At 43.3% G+C, this 23,637-nt stretch overlaps 1 protein-coding gene across 2 annotated transcripts in view; it reads left to right on the top strand.

Moving 5' to 3' along the window:
- The first annotated feature begins 893 nt into the window (after positions 1-893).
- The window catches only part of C2CD2 (C2 calcium dependent domain containing 2), a 43,785-nt gene continuing 21,041 nt past the window's right edge, over positions 894-23,637 (top strand). The window contains exons 1-4 of one of the 2 annotated variants that reach the window (XM_058186943.1): positions 894-1,913; positions 10,292-10,390; positions 15,782-15,901; positions 17,560-17,664. In XM_058186943.1, the coding sequence (XP_058042926.1) occupies positions 1,632-1,913; positions 10,292-10,390; positions 15,782-15,901; positions 17,560-17,664 (606 nt within the window). In that variant the 5' untranslated portion in view covers positions 894-1,631. The remainder of the gene's footprint in view (positions 1,914-10,291; positions 10,391-15,781; positions 15,902-17,559; positions 17,665-23,637) is intronic. The other variant, XM_058186942.1, reaches the window with a different exon arrangement.

Here is a 23,637-nt window from a genome sequence, read left to right as displayed (position 1 = left end):
AAAAGTAGTTTCTATGAAAAATCAATTCAAGTCCTGCTTTGGGCCACCATCTGGATTCACAGGGAGGGGAGTGAAGGACCATCCTCTCCCATCTGGCCACGGATGTATTACCATGGTCATTTCGCCTTTGGCTGCTGGAAACAGCAGAGCCTTGTGGGCAATCAAGTTGTTCTGTTCTCTTTTTGGTTCCACTGAATGCCAAGATTGTGGAAGGTATTCCATGAGGTCAATGTTCTTACCAGCCACCTCCAGTGCATCTGCAGGGGGCTGGGGGGTAAGGGATGACAGCCCAATAAAGTTTTCAAATCAAACGCTGCCCCTTTTCCATCCTGTGATCCTGCACATACAGGGTGCAAAAGGGGTAGACCCTGTGGGATGACACGGCTTTTGCCATTCTTATAAAAGCAACTGAATGTTTCAGATGCCACTGCCTGTCTTCCACTAAGATATCAGCCTTTACTTCCACCAGTGCTGAAGAGAACTGCTGCTGCCTCCCAGCGTCATGGGAGTGGCAGTGGTAATCCCAAGCAAACGCGCTGGGTGGGTGGGGGTGGGGGAGCAAGCAACAGGGACTTTTCCTTGCTCTTTGCAGTTGCAACCCTTCCCTCCTATGTGGGCACAATTTGGTTGACCTCGTTTTTGAGACACAGCAAAGGGACAGCTGTTGTCCAGTGGAAGGCAAGAAAACCCCAAGCCAAGGGTATGGGGAAAGAGTTTCCAACACAGGGATTGCAGCCAGCACCTTGAAAGGGCTCTAGGAGAGGGGTCTCCAACCTTGGCAACTTTAAGCCTGGGGGACTTCAACTCCCAGAATCCCCCAGCTGGCTGGGAAATTCTGGGAGTTAAAGTCCCCCAGGCTTAAAGTTGCCAAGGTTGGAGGACTCCTGCTCTAGGATTCGAGCGGACGTCCCGGAGTTGTGCAATAGAGCGGCCTCAGAGCATAGATAGTAACAGAGTTGGAGGGGACCTTGGAAGTCTTCTACTCAACCCCCTGCTCGAGCAGGGGCCCCTCCCTATGCCATTTCGATTGTCCAGTCACTTTTTGAAAGCCTCCAGTGATTGTGAGAAGCCTCCAGCGAAGCCTTGTCTCCCTAAACTTCAAGGCCTGAAGAGCCGGAAAAGAGGAGCGCCGCGCCGCGTCACGTAGCTGGCAGCGGGAGAAATCCCCGCCCGGCTCCTCGGGAAGAAGAGGGCGCAAACTGGGTCGCCTCCGCTTTTCCTTTCTGGCTTGGGAATGTTTTCCTATGGTGACCCGCTTGACCGCTCCTCCCGGCCGTCGCCCGCGGTCGGCGGCGCCGTGCGTCAGTCCTGTGAAAGCTCAGCTGCGCGCGGGGCCGCTCCCGTGACGTTGCCGCTCCCGCTCGCCGCATCTTGCCGGCTGCGCCTCTCCGACCTCTCAAGCGCGCCCATTTGGCCGAGGCGGAAGGCGAACACCTGGCCCGAGCCCTTTCGTCATCCGCGCCCTTTCGCTCCCGGCCGCGGCTGTGGACTTGGCCCGGGAGAGGCTACTCTGAGAGACCGGAGGGAAAGACGCATGCCCGGAGTTTGCCGCGGAGGGAAGGCGCCTTGCCATGCGAAGGGCTTCCCCGCTCTTGAGAGGAAGCGAGCCGGCCCGGTAAATATGGTCAGTCATGTCGTGGCTGGCTTGCTGGCTGGATGAACTCCAGCGGTTCTCGCTGCTCTCCTTGTTTACAGCCGCTTTGGCCGTCCTGACCGTCTACCTGGTGCAATATGGCCTGAGCGTCCTGCGGCAAGGCGGTGGGAAGCCGCCTCCCCGGCCGTCGCGCCCGGGACTCCTACAAGAGGACGAGGGTCGCTCCCTTTTCACCTGGTTGCTGTCCCTGAGCAGCTGGAAGAGCGAATGGCAGAAAGCCTGGATCGCAGCGCTGAACAAGGAAGCCGGATTGCGGGAGGTGAGTGAATGACCGGACGGACCGCAGTCCAGCAGGGTGGTGGTGGTTTGTTTTGTTTTGGTTTTTTTTTTTTTTGGTAATGAGACGTCCGTGAGCTCTAGTTAACTTCGGTACTTTTTAGCCAGGTGTTTTTAGCATCAGATATAACTGAGCCACGGGGGTAAAACTAGAACGCAAAGCTCAAGCAGCGCCTTAGTGAGATAATCATTGTACTGGGCTGGGGAGCTTCTACAGCTTAAAAATGTGTCTTGATTGCGTGTAAAGGTTTGCACTGACCTGTAGGGTTTTGTCTTGCTATGCAATCCTGTTGTGTGTGGGAAAGTGGCTTTTAAAAAAAATCAACAGAACCTGCTTAGTAATGGTTCTACCCTAAAGGGAAATTATCTTGAATTCAAAGGGATGGGGGGGGGGTCTCTTTCAGGGGGAAAGGTGATAATAATAATAATAATAATAATAATATTTTAATTTGTATACCGCCCTTCTCCCGAAGGACTCAGGGCGGTTTACAGCCAGAATAAAAATACAGCAATACATACAATATTAAAAACAGACATTAAAAAACTTATTAAATTTGGCCTAATATTAAAATACAAGTAACACTAAAAATTAATATAAAATTAAAACCCCATAAAATCAGCTAAAAATTGAAATTAAAATTCAAGCCAGTCCAGCAAGACGAAACAAATAAGTCTTAAGTTCGCGGCGAAAGGTCCGAAGGTCAGGTATTTGTCGAATTCCAGGGGGAAGCTCGTTCCACAGGATGGGAGCCCCCAGAGAAGGCTCTTCCCCTGGGGGCCGCCAGTCGACATTGCTTGGCTGACGGCACCCTAAGGAGTCCCTCTCTGTGAGATCGCACAGGTCGCTGGGAGATACAAGATGGCAGTAGGCGGTCCCGTAAATATCCCTAAGCCATGGAGCGCTTTAAAGGTGGTAACCAATACCTTGAAGCGCACCCGGAAGACAACAGGCAGCCAGTGCAGTCTGCGCAGGATGGGTATTACATGGGAGCTCCGAACCGCTCCTTCTATCACCCGCGCAGCTGCATTCTGGACTAACTGGAGCCTCCGAGTGCTCTTCAAGGGGAGCCCCATGTAGAGAGCATTGCAAAAATCCAAGCGAGAAGTAACAAGAGCATGAGTGACTGTGCATAGGGCATCCCGGTCCAGGAAGGGGCGCAACTGGCAAATCAGGCAAACCTGATAAAAAGCTCTCCTGGAGACGGTCGTCAAGTGATCTTCAAACGACAGCTGTCCATCCAGGAGAACGCCCAAGTTGCGCACCCTTTCCATCGGGGCCAATGACTCACCCCCAACAGTCAGCCGCGGCTGCAGCTGACTGTACCGGGGTGCCGGCATCCACAGCCACTTCGTCTTGGAGGGATTGAGCTTGAGCCTGTTCCTCCCCATCCAGACCCGTACGGCTTCCAGACACCGGGACAGTACTTCGATAGCTTCGTTGGGGTGGCCTGGGGTGGTAAAGTACAGCTGTGTATCATCAGCGTACAGTTGGTATCTCACCCCAAAACCACTGATGATCTCACCCAGCGGCTTCATATAGATGTTGAACAGGAGAGGCGAGAGAATCGACCCCTGCAACACCCCACACATGAGGTGCCTCGGGGTCGATCTCTGCCCCCCTGTCAACACCGTCTGCATCCGGTCAGAGAGGTAGGAGGAGAACCACCAATAAACGGTGCCTCCCACTCCCAACTCCTCCAACCGGCGCAGCAGGATACCATGGTCGATGGTATCGAAAGCCGCTGAGAGGTCTAATAGGACCAGGGCAGAGGAGTAACCCTTATCCCTGGCCCTCCAGAGATCATCCACCAACGCGACCAAAGCCATCTCCGTACTGTATCCGGGCCGGAAGCCGGACTGGAACGGGTCTAGATAGACGGTTTCATCCAGGTACTGGGGTAGCTGACATGCCACCACACTCTCTACAACATTCGCCGTAAAACGAAGGTTGGAGACTGGATGGTAATTTCCTAAAACAGCTGGGTCCAGGGAAGGCTTCTTGAGGAGAGGTCTCACCACCGCCTCTTTCAGGGCAGCGGGAAAGACCCCCTCCCGCAAAGAAGCATTTGTAATCCCCCGGAGCCAGCCTCGTGTCACTTCCTGCGTGGCCAGCACCAACCAGGAGGGGCACGGGTCCAGTAAACATGTGGTGGCATTCAACCTTCCCAGCAACCTGTCCATGTCCTCGGGAGTCACAGGGTCAAAACCATCCCAAACAGTCTCAACAAGACGGGTCTTGAGACTCTCGCCTGGATCTACCCAATTTTGATCCAATCCATCCCGAAGCTGAACGATTTTATCGTATAGATAACCGTTAAACTCCTCGGCACGCCCTTGTAATGGGTCCTCCCGCCCCTCCTGTTGAAGGAGAGAGCGGGTAACCCGAAACAGGGCGGCTGGGCGGTTATCTGCTGACGCAATGAAGGAGGAAACGTAGGAACGCTTCACATCCCTCAATGCCACTAGGTAGGTCCTACTATAGGACCTAACTAGTGTCCGGTCAGCCACAGAACGGCTGGATCTCCAGACACTCTCTAGGCGTCTTCTCCGGTGTTTCATCTCCCTCAGCTCCTTGGAAAACCAAGGAGCTGGTTGAGACCTGCGCCGGGTCAGAGGCCGCAAAGGCACGACACGGTCCAAAGCTCCAGCCGCGGCCTGTTCCCAGGCTGCGACTAGTTCTTCAGTCGTGCCGCGGGCCAGATTCTCAGGAAAAGGCCCAAGCACCGTCAGGAACCTCTTTGGGTCCATCAGGCGCCTGGGACGGAACCAACGCATTGGTTCCGTCTCCCTGCGGTGGTGAGTAGCGGTTCAAAAGTCCAGATGAAGAAGAGAATGATCTGACCATGACAAAGGTTCGATAACTAACTCTTTTGAAATCAGATCATTCACCCACTGGCCAGAGACAAAAATCAGATCTAGAGTGCCTCCCCCGATGTGAGTAGGGCCCTCCACTAATTGAGTCAGGTCCATGGCCGTCATGGAAGCCATGAACTCCCGAGCCGTCGAGGATGCCGCGCCAGTTGAAGGCAGGTTGAAATCCCCCATGACCAACAGTCTAGGGGTTTCAACTGCCAACCCGGCCAGCAACTCCAACAGCTCGGGCACGGCTGTTGTCACGCAGCAAGGAGCCAGGTACGTGATCAACAAGCCCACCTGAGTCCTACGACCCCACTTAACATAGAGGGATTCACAACCAGCTATCTGAGGCACAATGGTTTCCCTCAGTTCCAGGCTTTCCTTGATAATGACCGCCACCCCCCCACCCCTACCTTGGGCCCTTGGCTGATGGAATGCTCGGAAACCTGGTGGGCACATCTCCACTAGGGGGACCCCCCCTTCCGTGCCCAACCAGGTCTCCATAATGCCCATAATGTCCATGGTCCCCTCCTGAATTAGATCTGAAATCAGGGGGGCTTTGTTAACCACGGACCTTGCATTGCATAACATCAGCCGGAGGCCAAATCCTGAGTATTCTGGCCACTCGTGGAATGGGAAAAATCTGGGGGGCCGGAGCACGCGATCGCTCTCAAATAGCGAGGGCGTACCCCTGAAACCTGATATGACCCCCCCTTCCGCCATATCTGCCTCTCCCGCTTACCGTATTGATAGAACAACCCTGATAGACTGGAACAGAACCCTCCCCCATCACATTCGGACCTGTTACCGTAACGCCGCGAACACACACTGGACCTGGCACCCTCCCTGACGAAATACCCCCCCACCCGTCCTTACCCTCCCTCCCTTTAAAAAACCCTTAGTTAAAAACTTATTTAAAAAACCCCAAAGATTCTTCTTAGATGCATGCCACCTCTCTGGGTCCCAAGAGCCTTCATTAAGGCAGGCCCTCAATAACGTGGAGGGCCATTCTTGCGAGGCGGGGGAATCTCGCAAGCGAAGAAGTTCGAAAGGTGAATATCTCATAGAAAATCGGCGGCAAGAGGTGGCATTGACCCTGCTCAATAAAGATGACAAAAAACTATCTCAGCTTAATTAAGTCCATTTAGGGCCTGGTGCAAGATGGGAAAAAAGTTTGACAATCAGTCTTCCAAGGCAGAGCCCTGGCAATAGTCGAATAAAATAAATAGTCTGATAGATGACAATCACAGACCACTTCAAAGCACACAGAACCACGATGACCCGGACCATAATAGGGGTTGACGTAGCCCACAGAATGAATTTGCCTCGTCCCTCCAGTTCCGTTGTCACCTCCATCAATCCGTCCCTCCACATGGCGGAGCCCCATCTTAGGCATTCCGGCACATTTCAGCCAGATTTCATCCCCGAGGAATACATCCATCTCTATCCTGATAGAGGTGATAATCTCTTCTTCCCTAACCCTTAAAAGTACAGGTAGTCCTTGAGTTCATTTAGTAACTGTTCAAAGTTACAATGGCACTGAAAACAATGACTTATGACCATTTTTCACGCTTATAATCATCGCAGCATCCCCATGGTCACATGATCAAAATTCAGATGCTTGGCAATTGGTTCATATTTATGACAGTTGTAGTGTCCTGGGATCATGTTATCAGTTTTTGCAACCTTCTGACAAGCAGAGTCAATAGGGAAGCCAGATTCACCCTGTTACTAACTTAACAGCAATGATTCATTTAACAACTGTTGCAAGAAAGGTTGTAAAATGGGGCAAAGCTCCCTCAATGTTTCAATTAGCAACATAAATGTTGGGCTCAATTGTGGCCATAACTCAAGGACTACCTGTATTTGCAGGTATAGTCATGGTGACTCCTTCCTAAATTTCTAAAAAGTAATAGTAAATAGGATAAAATGATCATTAATTTTCCCCTGCTTATTCTTGAGGAATGGCTGAGAAAATTCACTTATCCTACTTAATGTGACTTTCCAGGATGCTATTGTGTGTGTTCCAGTAATAACTTTTAAAATGGAAAATTAAACAGTAATTTGGGGAAGAGGGTCAAAGAGTAGGAAACAAACTTACTGTAGAAACTCTGATAGGAAATTAACAATACCTTGCCTGCGTACATCCTTTCCAAGAAGGCAACTGCATCCTCTTCTTTTTAGCTCACTGCTTGGCAGACAGTGTTTCTACTTCCTCACTCAGCCTTCCAAATTCAAAACAATGTTGTCATTGCAAAACTGCATTTGTTTTTGTTGCTTCGCCACCATAACAAACAAGCCTTGGAATAAAGGGAACACAGTCCATCACAAAGCACATGCCACAGATGTTATGTTCTTTATTATTGTATTTGGCAATATACCGTAGATGACACCTGAGTTCTGTTCTCCACTAGATATTTAAATAAGATGAACATGTTTGTTCCCTCTCTCCTTCATGCTGTACTATATATTTATTTTATAAGAAATAAAATTATTTCTTATATTTAAACACATTTGGAAAGATAAAGAATAGAGAGTTTGCAGTCATAAATATATCAATTCATTTTATTGCAACCAAAACAAACAAGAGTTTCGTGATGAACATTTATATTTAGTATAGCATAATTTTATGTACAGAATACCACAGTTTGTGAAATTAGGCCTGACTGTATAATAAGAGAATAGTTCTCTGCCTGCTGCCTTTTGTCAGGAAAATCATTCAAAATACAAATTAAATCATTTGGTTTGGCCTCTTAAACAAGATGCCAGAAAAGTGGGGTGGGGCAGCCCATGAAGTTACTTAAGGATTGATTTTAAAAAAAATGAGGGGCTGAACAGCTTTCTCCAATCTGACACTTTCCAGATTGGATCCAACTCCCATTATCCTTAGTCCACATATCCAACTTCAGTGCTAGTGGCATATATTTATGACAGTTGCACTGTCCCAGGGTCACATGATCACAATTTGTAACCTTCCCAGCTGACTTCCAACAAGCAAAGTCAAAGGCAGAAGCCAAATTCACTTAATGACAACATGATTCACTTAGCAGCTGCAGTGATTCACTTAACAACCATGCCAAAAAGGTCATAAAATGGGGCAAAACTCATTTAACAACTGCCTTGCTTAACAATTGAAATTTTGGGCTCAATTGTAGTCTTAAGTCCTCAGCTGTATTCAATGAAACATAATTAAATTATGGTTTAGTGCATTCTGTGAAGCATTCTATGTTTAAATGAAGATGAAAAATTATTGCATTTATTCTTGGAATTATGTTATATTTAATATATTTTATAGCATACAGTCACATCTCAAAGCAGATTATAATCAAATATTAAATACAATAATATAAAAGTAAATTAAAAGGAAGTACATAATCGTTAAAGAGGTGAGGAAAGAACAAAGGAAAGGAAAACCAAAATAAGCTCATACAAACAAGACCTAGGTGAAGAGAGAGCCCTCCAGAAGGGAGCTAAAGATATTATATAGGCAAGCCTATTATAATACACCAGTGGTAGTCAACCTGGTCCCTACCGCCCACTAGTGGGTGTTCCAGCTTTCATGGTGGGCGGTAGGGGTTTTGTCCAATACTGAAGCACTTTCCTTTTTTTAAATTTAATTGATTTGTTAAAAAAAATTCATAGCATTATTTAAAAACATGTTCATTAGGTTTTCATAAAATTCCCTGTGACAATTTAAATTTCTGAAAATATACTATTTGTATCTCCCGCGCATAAGTTTAGTTCACACTACGTAATTGAAACTAAATGGCGCTATAGTGCGACCGCAAACAAAAGAGCCTCGTCCCAGAATAGCTCGCGCATCTCCCCCCGAACCGGTGGGCGGTTAGAAAATTTTACTGCTAACAGAGATACAAAAGTGGGCGTTAGGTATAAAAAGGTTGACTACCCCTGTAATATACTATAGCAGGGGTCACCAACCTTTTGGACCTGAAGGACCACTAAATTCATAATTTTAAATCCCCCGGACCACTAATATGATTTTTTTTAAAAGATAAATAATATTTAGTGCAATATAAAAACTGCAAATAATTTTTCTGTGGACCACCAAAATTTTCCATGGACCACTGGTTAGTGAACACTGCACTATAGTACTTGTATTGAGAAAACCAGCCAAAAGTAGGATTTTTTTAGGTCCATAGGGATTTTTATACTGTAAATTTGATGGCAAAATTGAACATGGACAATCCAGCAAATCACAGAAAAGGTTTCTTAAGAGTACATGCAAATATATTTAAACCAGATTAACAAATTGCATTTAGTTACAATTCTCAGTTATTTATTCCCGTGGAAGTTTGAAACCAAACATATGTTTACCCCACCTTATTTTGGTTCACATGATTTAATTCCTGCGGGTGCTGTTGCTTTTTCATAATATTCCTTAATCTAGGTAACACAATGAAGAACTAAGACTCTACACTTAAAACTTATTTTTAAAACTCTGTGAATCACCACTGATGATAAGAATGATTTGAATTAATTTTACTAAGCAATAGACCGGCAACATAGTACAGGTGGTTACCAGGGTCTCCCATAATTAAATACATTAGCAAAGCTTTGAAATAGCAGAAGTCTTGATTTTTTTTTAATTTTTTTGTTTTTTTGTTTACATTTATACCCCGCCCTTCTCCGAAGACTCAGGGCGGCTTACAGTGTATAAGGCAATAGTCTCATTCTATTTGTATATTTTTACAAAGTCAACTTATTGCCCCCCCAACAATCTGGGTCCTCATTTTACCTACCTTATAAAGGATGGAAGGCTGAGTCAACCTTGGGCCGGGCTTGAACCTGCAGTAATTGCAGGCTTTGTGTTCTTAATAACAGGCTTTACCAGCCTGCGCTATTCACCGGCCCGGTGAATATATAATGAAGCAACATTTAACTGAAGATTGGGTTCTTAACTTTATTCCTCAGCATCACAGGCTAAAATTTACATAACATGACATTCTTCTCAGTGGTGGGTTTCAAATTTTTTTACTACTGGTTCTGTGGGTGTGGCTTGGTGGGCATGGCATGGCTTGGTGGGCATGGGATGGGAAGGATACTGTAAAATCTCCATTCCCACCCCACTCCAGGGGAAGGATGCTGCAAAATCCCCATTTCTTCCCAATCAGCTGGAACTCAGGAGGCAGAGAATAGACGGGGGCGGGGCCAGTCAGAATTTTTACTACCGGTTCTCCAAACAACTTAAAATTTCTGTTACCGGTTCTCTAGAACTGGTCAGAACCTGCTGAAACTCACCTCTGATTCTTTTATATAAATTGTTGTAATTTGGCAAAAGCTCAAGCATCCTATTCAAGGGAAATTGAGGGCTTGCACAGAAAGCGCATTGCCATGCATCTTATTAATAGACATTATTTCAAGCACAACTTTCACTGATTTAGACTTCTCCAGTGTTTGCTGTTCACTTTTTCAATTTCAGTAATGTTTAGGCCTTTTTAATAGCTTTGTGTATGTCACTTTTTTTTTTCTTCCTATCTCTTCCAGAACACCTGCTTGTTTACATTTGATGAAGATGCAGCTCATCAGAATCAAGAGCTTGCAGTACAAGGAATAATAAGTGTAGTAAAATCTGCTGAAGAAAAGGTGAGGGTTTTTTTCTTGACATTCCTTTATTTATAAGGCGGAGCCCCATGTATAAAACTGGTCAGCTGCTTATGTATTTCCTTACTATGAGGGCCGATGCATGCTCTCTTGAATTCTCTCTCTTTCTTTTGTTAATGTCATTAGCATGTACAGGAAAAGGCGAAAATATTTCAAACTGAGGTAGGCATGCCCACAAAAACTTCAATTTATGTCGTTAGTGTTTTGCTGTTCTGCACTGTTAGGTACATATAATCTATGGATTGTTATCTATGTTATATTAATCGTTACACAAATAGTGTTTATTAGGAATTAATGCTTAGTAGTAAAGTATTAATAAGGGTAGATTCAGTGGATTGACATTTAGCTGTACAGTAAAATAGTTATAGTGTATCAGAAAAAAAAGGGTTGCATAGAATTGGCAAAATAATAAAATGGATACATTAAAAATCCTTTCTCTAGTAAATTTGCTAGTAATTTGGATGCATGTCAGAATCCAATCTAAATAAATTATGTGATTTAACTGATGATACATTTTTTGAGTTGTTTGCAGATAATAGTTTTCAGCTTACTATTTTTTCACATTAAAAAAGGCCAAGAATACAGGAAGCATATTGGTTTACCAGTGTCCCATAAAAGCAGAGATAACTATTTAGTCTTTCTGACATAAAAATCATTCTTATAATATAAAATGAAAGTATAGTTATGAATAAAGAGGATATAAGGGGCATTATGGAGTAAATTATGAGCTTAACTCATAGAATCATCTGTTACAATGTCCTTCCTGTTGAAGACTACTTCAGCTTCAATCACAACAATACACGAGCACACAATAGATTTAAGCTTAGTGTGAACCGCTCCAATCTTGATTGCAGAAAATATGACTTCAGAAACAGAGTTGTTAATGACTGGAATGCACTACCAGACTCTATGGTCTCTTCCCAAATCCCCAAAGCTTTAACCAAAAGCTATCTACTATTGACCTCACCCCATTCCTAAGAGGTCTGTAAGGGGCATGCATAAGAGCACCAACATGCCTACCGTTCCTGTCCTAATGTTCCCTTTGATTGTATACAATTTCATATAGTTATTACATACTTATGGTTATATATATGCTTATATATCGTATAGTTATTTCATGCTTATGCTTATATATAATGTGACAAATAAAATAAATAAAAATAAATAAAATACAGAAGTACAGTCTATGCCTATGTAAATAAGAGTAGGGCGAGATCAGTTGGCAAACAAACCTTTATATTTAAATACTTCTTTATATAAAATGTTTTACTTTCCTTGGATTGTGGCACACCTTAAGCAAAGTTCATATTTCTTTGATTACATTATTAAATACATATTTTCTATCTAGAATTGGGCATGCATTTATGTTAATAATTGATTTTTAAAATCATCACAGACTACAAATCAAAAGGTTAGTAATTATTACTACATTTCATGCCCCTAGTGATACCCCCAGCTAGCTCTTTTGTGATTTTTTACAAATAAGCAAAATATGTTAAAAATCATTTAAGAGTGTTAACAGATTGTTTTAATGACAATCAGAAACTTAGACTAAACCTGAAGTTAGGAATATGGGGCAGGATTTGATAATTAGGGAAGAATACATAGACTTACTCTGGTTTGAAAACAATATTATGTCTAATTATTCAGCTTCTCATTTGGCCTGTACCGACTGTTTTCCTAAAACAATAGAAGCATTAATTTCCAGAAAATATAAACACTGACAAGTTCCTTAGTGCTTCTATTATAATCTACTAATATAACTTTAGAATTGTTCCAATTGGAAAAAACCTGTATTTCATGTATTCTGAAATAGTTAATTGTGCATTTGTTTACTCCTTTAAAGTTTAACCTGAAACCTGTATTTCCTACTAGATATCATAATGTATTCAAACTTGCCATTCCTCCCACATTCCATTTTAAGAATATAGCTATCATATAGGATAAAGTTTCAAGATCAAAGAAGCCTATATTCTTCCTCTCCCACCCCCTTTCTTTTCTTCAACATCCAGGTATCCCCAAAACTTGTTAGGTATTACTGTTCATGAAATTTTGGTTTCTTGCAAATGGTTACTTGTGAATTTCAGTTATGGAAAGAAATGGCTTTGAAACTGGCAGCGCAATCAACTGTCACTCCTTTGTCAACCATCAGTAGCTTTACGTAGCTTTCAATGGGAAGTTACAATATCTCTTCCACAAAGCTGATTCCCACTTGAGCAGCTACTGGCAATAGCAGTCAATTATGTTCTGATTTTAATAAATCATTTTCTAATAGCAGCAGAGTAATTCAAGTTTCTAATTAAAGTCCAAAAGGGTTATGAGGATAAAGGTAAGCAAGAAAAGCACTTATCTGATTAGCGTACAAAGGTATGTTTTTAAAGCACTTAGTCTGGTATGGTATGAGTTATAGTCGGCCTCTACATTTTCATAGTTATTTCTAGTTCTTTTCCCCAACTTGGTTTTTCAATCTTTTAAACCTCAGTGTGTTTAAGTGTTTGGCAGTCTTTACTTCATAATTCTCTTGTTCTAAGCTTTATAAGCTAGGTTAATCAATTTATACAGCTAAAATGTGGTTTACTGCATACATGTTGCATATGTATGGATAACTATTAGATGCTAATTCTTTGTTGCCGTCTAGTGGTAGTCCAGATTTTTGAGCAGTTTAGAATTTAAACTGATTCAAACCTTATTGTTAGGATTGTGCCTTCATCAGTTGGAGCTGAATGTAGAGGAAGAAAGAAATTGACACCATTGAGGAAGAAATAAAGTTTTCATGACAATCCTGGTATTTAAGAAGAATTGTAGATTTTATTCCATTTAGGCTCCCATAAATGCTATACATCTTTCAGGTTGTACCTAATTATTAGGACCAAGGAACACTTGAAAGCTGCATATTTTATACTTACCTAAATAGGTTTCCAGCCTTCAGAAAAAAGAAAAGAAAAGAGGAAGTGTGTGTGTGTAATTTTTAGGTGAAGAACAGCCTAAAAGGGAATATTGTAAATAGAGCTTGTGAACTCCTGGTAGTTGTTCATAAGCTCTTCTATTTTGTTCTCTGCATTTAAAATTGAGTACCGTAAGCTATTTTGGAAAGCATTGTGTTACTCTAATTGAAATGGGTTTTGTTTTCAATTTTGCCTTGACAAACAAATAGCAAGGGAATTTAAATTTGAAACATGGTATGAACCGACAATATAATCAAATAAATGTTTAGTTTGTATGATAACCATAATATATACATTTCTATGTATTTTATTGTATATGTAATAGAAAAAAAAACACTCTTAGTAGCCAATATGCATAGAAGTGTGCAGATTCCACCCCCCTTTTTTTCTTCTTAAAAATTGTTTGCCCTACTTACTTGTGAAAGTTCAAACAAAGGTTTGATTGCATTGGTAATCCAACTGCTAAATAGGAATTTGGTTCTGAAATCTATCTATACAGTACTAAAACAAAAGTCTTCATAACCTTTAGCTGGACAAAATAGTGCATCATAAGGCAACAATTTTTGGACCAAGGTACCTCAAATAGGTAACTTATAGAATGCATCCAAAATCTAAAACCCATGACTCCCGAGGGAATGAAATTTGGGGAAATCATGGCTGCTTCAGTGCTACTGGCTGCTGCTGTGGTCATGTGATCATTTTCAGTATTCTGTGACTATTTCTCAGTCAGTTTCACAATCCCTCCCTCCTTCACCCAGCAGTAGTCACTTACCTATCTGTAGGAAAGAGAAAGGAAGGAAGGAAGAGGGGACCAGGAGGAAGGAACCTAACATACCCTTGCTGGCCCATGTACCCCCTGTACAACTTCCCCAATCAATGTCCTCTGCATGCTTTCCCTAATCCATACCATTCCTGACCCGCACTTCCATATGTCCCTTTGCTTTCTTTCTCACTTAGCAACAGTTTACCTGCCTGGACCTTAGCATCTTCCTGCTGGCCTCCCCACTGACTTTCTCCTTGCAGCGTTACTACAAACAAAATAAATGGAGAAGCCAGCAGAAATTCAGAATCATTTCCACTCCCTATTTGCCCACTATTTCTGTTTCTCTGTTTAAGTAAGGAAATAACTCTGAAACATTGACTCAACAGGGCAGGGGTTGTCTGGTTGGTATGAAATTAACTAAGGACTGAGTCCTTCATGGGTTACTTTCCTTTGTTACTCAAATTTGTGTCCAATCACATTTGGCCAATAAAGCATTCCATTCCATTCCATTCCTATTCCTATTCCTATTCCTATTCTATAATATAGTCCTATTCCTATTCTATTAACAAACAGTAAATTATTTACAAAGTGCTGCCTAAATAATAGTACAAATGTTTCTGTGTCAAAAACAGAGAGTCACACTGTCCATATTTGAAGCAAAAATGATACCAAGTAGTTAATACGTATCAGTAGACAAACTTGTTCTCAAAGAAGATACCTTGAGACTGAGAAACAGAAATGCTGTATGAGATTACAGTAGTCTGATATTAACACTTTCAAAGGTTGTGGGAAAGGGCTTTCTTCCAGGCTCCCAGATAAGCCTAAAGATACCTTTTGGTATCCTTAAACAAAAGCAGATAAAAATGATAGGATTTTTCCTCTGATTGCTTGATATGCCTAAACCTTAAATTCCTAAATAATAAGTAAAGTATTTCTACCTTTTAAGAGAAAAATAAACATCCTGATCTGATAAATTTGGTACAAAACCAGATATCTCAGCACTGAATATAGGGTTCTATAGTGTTGGAATGGGATGTACAGATGTTTTGTTGGGGAAAGGGCAGTGCAAGCTAAAATTTAGGTATATCTTTATCAGATATAATTAAGTATCCTAACAGAGGGAATATCCATGTGGTAGAATTTATGGGGTTACTCAATCCTCTGCCAATATCACTCAATTGATATTGATCTTCTTGAGATACCAACATCCATGCAGTTATATGTGAATTGGCTTTCATACGAGACAGGATCCTGTTAATGCAACATTCTGATTTGTGTGGAATGAATATATCTACATACAAATACAGCTATAAAGGCAAGTACTTTATTTCTTCAGTTTATCATATTGATGCTGCCATCTACAACGTTTTTTGAGAATGCTGTAGATAACAAAGCTTGAAAAATGATCTTACAACATTTCACTACAGGTTCCTGCTAGCTCCTTTTAGTTTGGTTGTAAAATAATAGCAATAGAATTACATCAATGAGCTTTGTTTCCAATGGACAAGATTATATACAAGCTTAATTCACCTAAGAGACAAGAAACAACCTACTTTTCTGGACCAATGCAACTGCCAAAATATGAATTATGATGTCAAAAAATGGCAATCACTTTAATATTCAAATAAATACAGCTGATGATAAAACTATATTTTATTATTTTAGGTGGTTTCCTGTAATGTAATTGGAAATTCCTTCCATTTTCTTGTCAGTGTATCTCAAACTGCACCTCTTACTGGAGAATGTCAGGCTTACAGTGTAAAACTATCTCCACTTCATTTGCAGGTAAGGTTTTGAATGTAAATTAACCAATTCTGCAGTAAGATATCTTACATATGTATTAGTTCATTTAGCCACCTTGTACATTCTTGTAAGTCAAGGTACATAACTTCTTCTGGCAGGGGACATTTCTAGTCTTTATGTGATTTGTAGGGGGAGCACTTCTTAAAAATAGTATGGTCTGGATGAAAACTAAATTTGATCTAATTTTATATTTATCAGTATATTGGATTAATATAGTTGATATTTTTATAAACTAGTGACCTATTAATAATTTCTACCTTATTTTTTATTTAAAAATACTATTTTAAACATATTTTGAAGGTCTCAGGTTATATATATATAAGGCTTTCAGTGCTTTATTCAACCATGGGTGTCAATTGTACGCTTCATGTAACTAGATTCCTCATGTTCAATATTGTTGTCAACCATAGACTCCGCTATTCCTTCTTTCCATATATTGTTCACTGGATTTACTGCATTATGGTCCAATTTGGGTATTGTATTGAAAACCTACATGGAATCTCCTTATAATTCTGCTCTGCAATTAAGGAAACTGCATTTAATTATAGTTTCCCGCTTGACCCAAATAAGGAAATATATTTAATGACTTTTAAACATTTCAATTTAGAAGCCAAATTTAAACTATAACTTCATACTATGATTTATTTAGAGACAAGTTCACCATTTTGGATATAATGTTTAAGTAGCTTCTGATTTGTTTTATTGCTTGTAACAAAAGAACAGTGAAGCAGTTATAATATATGTGGACGTTGGTAGCTTTTGTATGTTTGGACTTAAAATCTTAGAGCCAGGAAACTTTTTAAAAAATTTTTGAATTCCTAGACAGTAATATAGACAGAAACAGAAACTTAAAATCTTTATATTTTATTGAGTACTTCATTTATACCCTGTTTTCCACAAAATAATACATCCCCTGATAATAAACCCAATCGGGCTTTTGAACGCATGGCAATAAGGCTTATTGCCTTATTTCAGGGTTCAAAAAATATAAGACAGGGTCTTATTTTTGGGGAAACATGGTAATTGGTGTAGGACAAATTAATCAGTGGATGCTTAGCATTTACATTTTAAATTTACTAAATTCTAATGTGTACCCCTCAGAAATTATGTCAAAAATGTAAATGCTAAGCACTTACTAATCAGTTCTCCTACAGCAATTAGATAGTTTGTAGTTTTCCCAGTCTGAGGCTCTGGGGAAAGAGATGCTAAGATCAAACTCTCAGAATTTTGTGTCACCAACCAAAGTTAGTCCAGTTAGTATGATCAATTATGAAAATTGAGAACTAACTGATCTGGAAGGTGGCCATAATTCCCTGGACTGTGCATGTCCTAGACTGCATTTTGATTATAGAGAGTAAACATACATAACTAGTTAATCTGCTGTTCTTCAAGAGTTTTTAACGACATCTTGCATAATTGTTTACTATTGGAATTGCTGGGAATTGAGGCCCAAAGTATTGGGAGAGTATATCAGATTTTCTAGACGAATTTATATTTACAACATAATTTAAAAATTTCAAAGAAGAAAGATTCTGTACCATAAGCTGAACTGCAATTTATATAAAACTGCAACTAGCACCTGCTTAATTTTGCAAAATAGAAATAACAATCCTTAATAAACTGTCATAAATTATCAACAGCTGAAACTTTCAGCAAAATCCAAAGAGGAAGACATCCAGATCAAGTGGTCTTTCATCTACTCCTCTGAAACAAATATTGAAGTCAAACCTATTAATGTGCAAAAAGTAAGTATATTGTCATTTTTTATATGTAACTGCAGCAGATTTAAATAAATAATATTTTTAAACATTTGCCTGTCCCTTCTCTAAACCACTAGCACCTTGATTCTACATTCCAAAGGAATGGCTTCTAATAAATATAATAAGGAACAAGGTTTAAAGCTGCAGTTTCTGGCATACTAGTGTGGATGTGACAGTTTTTTGAAAGGTTGACAATTATAGGTTGCTGTAAGTTTTGCAAGGGGAATTACATGCTGCTACTTCTAAAACAATTGCAATAATAGTCTATAAAGCCTCTCAATATTTGTCACTGTGATAGACAACAACAGCAAACTCAGATATACATAATTACTTTACTACCATTTCCTTGGAAATTATCATTTTCACCATACATACAGCTGCCTGTAAAACACAGGCAGTTTTAAAGCTATTTGGGCAGTAATAATTATAAAGGCTGCTTTTTGTCTCCAGTTGTTTATTGGACAGAATTCAAAATATTGCTGGTGGTCTCTGCTCTTAGAGGGAGACTTTAACAGATACCCTCTTTTTTAAAAATGGTATTCTTAAGGTTCAAATGCTTTGTGCTTCAGGAGCACTAGCTACAATTCATGAATTCAAGACAGCTACTGTATAACCTGCTGAATGTTCAGGAATTAAAAAAAGACAGGGCATGAAAGACCTATGAAGTTGCCTACAATGTATTTATGAACAAAAATTAATGGATCAAAACAGTTTTATTCAACATAGTGGGCACCCCCCCCATTCAATGAAATTACAACCCCATGAATTCATAGGGGGAGGGAGTACCAGCTTGATGACAGTATAGATAGGTATAGATCAGTACTGGTATTCACTTACCTTTGCTACTGGTTGGAAATGTGAGTGTGTGCGCCATCTCTGCGCATGCGCAGAGCCTTCTTGATAATGCTGAAATGTACTCTATTGACTTTATTGAGAGAATATTCTGTAATTAAATTTTCTGATTAAATATTTATAATTCATAGCATAAAAAATTCACCTTTGTTAAAAAAAAAGATTTACATAATGTAAATTAAATATCAGCAGGTAATTTCAATCTTGGTGAGCTCTGAATAGGCACTTTTAAAAAAAGTTATAAGGAACCCTTTAAAAATAATCAGCCTGTGTGTGTTCATTGAAGTTTGTTCAGTGTACATTACTTATCTTCTAAACTGACTTTTGAAAAACTTCTGGATTAATTGAATGTAACTGACAATATTTACTCAAAGCATTCTTTAAAATTAGTGTCATGAAACCAGTCAACTCATTAGTCCAGGGGTCCTCAAACTTTTTAAACAGGGGGCCAATTCACAGTCCCTCAGACTGTTGGGGAGCCAGACCGGCTGGGTGGTCATGGCTAGGTGGTCATGTGACTGGGTGGGCATGACCAATTTAGCAGTCCGTTACACAATACACACAAATTAAACTTTAATTTGTTTTGCTCTTGGGGGTGTTTTATTTGCTTTTGTTTCCATGTTACTCTTTTGGTTGACTTTTCTTTTTACTAGATAGTTTTTTAAGTTATTTAGGAGTCTAGTGGTCCACTTCAGGAAACTCAACAGCAATTCCTCTCAGCCCCAAGGAGTTTACAATCAACAAGTCTCTCTCTCCCTCCCTCTCTCTCTCTCTCTCCCCCCCGCCTCTCTCTCTGTGAACTGGTGCTGGTTGGTAGGAATCTGACATCTGGAGGCCGACAAGCAGCATGCCGAAGACCAGCAGGGAGGCGGGACAATCCCAAAGTCCCCCCCAAAGTAACACATCTCTTTCGCTTGAAACTTGAACACTAGTCCGACCGATGGGTGGGTGAGTGGGCGGCCCTCCTCTTCCAATCCAGTCCTCCTACAGTACTCTGCCAGTTGCATGGAGGTCCCTGCGCACCCCATTTTTGGCCTCCCCAGCCTCCAGAAACACTCTGCCTTACGTTCCGGTTCCAACCCGCGGGGTTCGCAAAAATAAATCCTGTGCTCAGCCGAAGGATGGGGGCCAGCGGGTGGGTAGGGCAGCCTCATGGTCCTGCGCAGGTTGGCTTAATGGCTTCTGCTGGCTGTATCCAGTTCACAGGCCATAGTTTGAGGATCCCTATATTAGTTTCTTTCCCCTAATGATCTCCATCAAAAGAATTGATTCTCTCTCTTCTGTCTGTCTCTCTCTGTTTGTCTAAAATTACATAGTTTTAGCCAGGTTGACAATTAAATTCAGTCCAAGAATGTGCATAACTAGCGTAGAGAATGGGATGGGTAAAAATATTCCTCAAATAGACGTGAAGTGTAAGCATGCAAGATCAAGGGATTCAGAATTCTTTCTCTACAAACACAAACTAGCATCTTGAAGGGGAGTGATACAAATTGGACCTCTTATTTTCTGAATAAGAGCTACTGTTCCTTGAATACTTTAGTACTTCAAAAACTTCAATTTGTTTTCACATTTAGTTATTTACATCTCCAGATAATGGTTCCATGCCTTGGTGACCATGCTGGAATGAAAAATACAAAGGAAAAAGAGAAGTACAGTTGCGTGTAATTTAATTTACATACCATTCAACATCTCAATAACCTTCCCAATATTTAAATATAAACTAAATACTCCTGGGTACAAAATTTGATGGTTCTTGTAGAAGTCCCATGAAGTAATACCAGTGTTGTGGCCTGTCAGCAGCCAGCAGAGCTGACAGCAGATTTGGACAGTGAGGAGGTTGGGGAGGAACGTGGGCCAGTTCTGGAGTCTGGGGAAGACTTGGACGATGGCTCTGAGTTGGAGGCAGAGAGGGGGCCAAGGCCATCTGGTAGTTCTTTGCTGCCTCTGGAGTCTGACATCAGCGAGGCAGAAGAATAGCATGAGCCTGTTCCTAGTGTGCACATTCACAGAGCTGCCAGGAGACAGGAACAATTAAGAAAACAGGGTTGACTTGGGAGTAAGGTTTGGAGATGATTGGCCCCTCCCATAAGACATAAAAGAGAAGCAAACGGGACGTGAGCTTTTGCAGGAAGCTTTTTAGGCTCTGCGCATGCGCAAGATGGCGCTGTTCTGAAGACTCGGCTCCGGCGAAGAAAAAGGCCCCTCCGATGCTGGCAATGTCCTGGCGGCCCGTCTAGCCGCTTGCTGCCCCCGGCCCGGGAGATCTCTTTTCGAGCAGCCATGGGAGAGGTCTCTGGACCTTCTCTGATACATGGCTGCCGAGAACGAGGCCGGGTAGGCTGGCGGTGGATTCGGAGGCCATGTTCTGAGGCTCGGAGGTGGGGCGATGAGTCGGCGTTTTCTAGCCGGCCGTTTTTCGGCCGATTCGTTTCGCTGGCGGGCCTCTAGCCATTGGACTCGTCTTCCGGCCCTCTTCTGACCATCGACTTTGGACTTTGGGGGTTTCAGCCTCTGCAACTTGGATGAGAGCGGAGGTATTACATCTACCCTTACTACTGCCATCTGCCTCTTGTGCCACGGTTTGTTGGCTTTCTCCTGCTGCGGATTGTGGACTTGGCAGCCTTCATATCCTCCAGCCTCTCGGAGAAGTTCAGCCTTTTATATGGGCCTGGCCTCTTGGGGGGATAAGGCTGGAGAGACCTGGCCTCTGGGGTGGTTAGGATTTATTCCTGGCCATGTCTGGAGGGGGTTGTTGGAGGGTTGCGGGAGATGATGGAGGCATTCGGAGCGGTTCCCCTGTAACCAGTCTGTGGTTGTGACTGTGATAACATCATCCATGCCCCCCTCGGCCTTTTTGGGACTTCTTTGGCCGTTTTTGGTCCTATTAGGACTTTTTGGGGGAGACAATGGGACTTATTTGGGGACAGAGGAAGACGGGGGAGGATGTGCCGAAGGACTGAGTGCCATCTCCCCTCACCCCCGGTTCCAGGATGTTTTGGACTATACACTCGACAGAATACCACCTAGACTGTCATTTGGTGCCTATCGCTGTTCCATTCTGCGTCCGTCCTCATTCTGGACTAGTACCATCTGCTACCACCTGCCATTCGGAGATGGAGCTTTTGTTTTTGCCGATTCTTAGTCTCAGCTGCTACGCACTATACTCATGAAGAACGCTTGTGCCTGCAGGTGCCCCGCCTGCAGGAATGGCCTCCTCACTACCGAGGCCGGCCTCCATGACGGGTCTTGGGACCCACAGAGGTGGCATGCGAAAAGAAGAGCTTGTGGGGTTTTTAGAGAGGAACTTTTAAGGGGTGGGAGGGTAAGGGCGGGCAATGGGGTAACCCGTCGGGTAAGGGGCCAGTCTCTGCACATGCTCGCGGCGGTCTTTCTTTATCAGGTTCGGAGGTTATGGGGGTGGAGGGTGTTCCTATTGATGAGGGTGGTTCTATTGACACGGTAAGTGGGAGAGGCAGATATGGCGGAAGCGAGGGGTCATACCAAGTTTCGGGAGCGCGTGCTCGATGTCTGAAAGCGATCACGTGCTCCGACCCCTTGGACTTCTCCGTCCCCGGGATGGTCAGGATGCTCAGAGCCCGGGCCTCCGGTTGATGTTGTGCAATGCTCGGTCCGTGGTGAACAAAGCCCCCCTTGTTTGTGATCTTATTCAGGGGGGTTCCGCGGACCTTATAGGCATTACGGAGACCTGGTTGGGCACGGAAGGGGGTGTGCCCCTCGTGGAGATGTGCCCGCCGGGTTTCCGTGCATTCCATCAACCGAGGGCCCAGGGTAGGGGTGGTGGGGTGGCGGTTGTGATTAGAGAGAGTCTAGAGCCGAGGGAGACCACTGTGCCTCAGATTGCCGGGTGCGAATCCCTCTTTGTGAGATGGGGTCATAGGTGTCAGATGGGTTTGCTGATCGCGTACCTGGCTCCTTGCTACGTGACAGCTGCCCTGCCCGAGCTCCTGGAGGTGCTGGCCGGGGTGGCAGTTGAGACCCCCAGACTTTTAGTCATGGGGGACTTTAACTTGCCATCTTCCGGCCCGTCATCGACAGCGGCTCGGGAGTTCACGGCTTCCATGACGGCCTTGGACCTGACCCAGGTAATTGATGGCCCTACTCACATTGGGGGTGGCACTCTGGACCTGATTTTTCTCTCTGGTCAGTGGTTGAGAGATCTGGACTTAAAGGAAATAGTCACTGAACCTTTGTCATGGTCAGATCACTCTCTTCTTCGCCTGGACTTTCTGACCGCCATTCACCACCGCAGGGAGACGGAGCCGATACGTTGGTTCCGTCCCAGGCGCCTGATGGACCCGGATGGGTTCCGGACGGAGCTTGGGCCATTTCCTGAGGGTCTGGCCCACGGCTCGGCCGAGGAACTTGTTGCGGCCTGGGAACGGGCCGCGGCGGGGGCCTTAGACCGAGTCGTGCCTTTGCGGCCTCTGACCCGGCGCAGGGCCCAACCGGCTCCTTGGTTCTCCGAGGAGCTGAGGGGGATGAAGCGCCGGAGAAGACGCCTAGAGAGTTCCTGGAGGTCTAGCCATTCGGAAGCTGATCGGACACTAGTGAAGTCCTATACTAGGACTTACCTAGTGGCATTGAGGGAAGCGAGGCGTAGCTACGCCTCCTCCCTCATTGCATCGGCAGATAACCGCCCGGCCGCCCTGTTTCGGGTGACTCGCTCCCTCCTTCATCAGGGGGAGCGGGATGACCCATTGCAGGGACGGGCTGAGGAGTTTAACGGTTATCTATACGATAAAATCGTTCAGCTTCGGGATGGTCTGGACCAAGATTGCAGTGATGCGGGTGAGACGCTCGAGGGTGGTCTTGGCGACATTATTTGGGATGAGTTTGACCCTGTGGCTCCCGAGGACATGGACAGGTTGCTGGGTAGGTTGAATGCCACCACGTGTTTACTGGACCCATGCCCCTCCTGGCTGGTGCTGGCCACTCGGGAGGTGACACGAGGCTGGCTCCAGGCGATTACGATCGCTTCTTTGGTGGAGGGTGTCTTCCCGGCCGCCTTGAAAGAGGCGGTGGTGAGGCCCCTCCTTAAGAAGCCTTCCCTGGACCCGGCTGTTTTAGGTAATTATCGTCCGGTCT

The sequence above is a fragment of the Ahaetulla prasina genome, chromosome 5 (assembly GCF_028640845.1).
Source record: "Ahaetulla prasina isolate Xishuangbanna chromosome 5, ASM2864084v1, whole genome shotgun sequence".
In the NCBI taxonomy this organism is placed as follows: Eukaryota; Metazoa; Chordata; class Lepidosauria; order Squamata; family Colubridae; genus Ahaetulla; species Ahaetulla prasina.
This window is presented reverse-complemented; position numbering and strand designations above follow the sequence as displayed.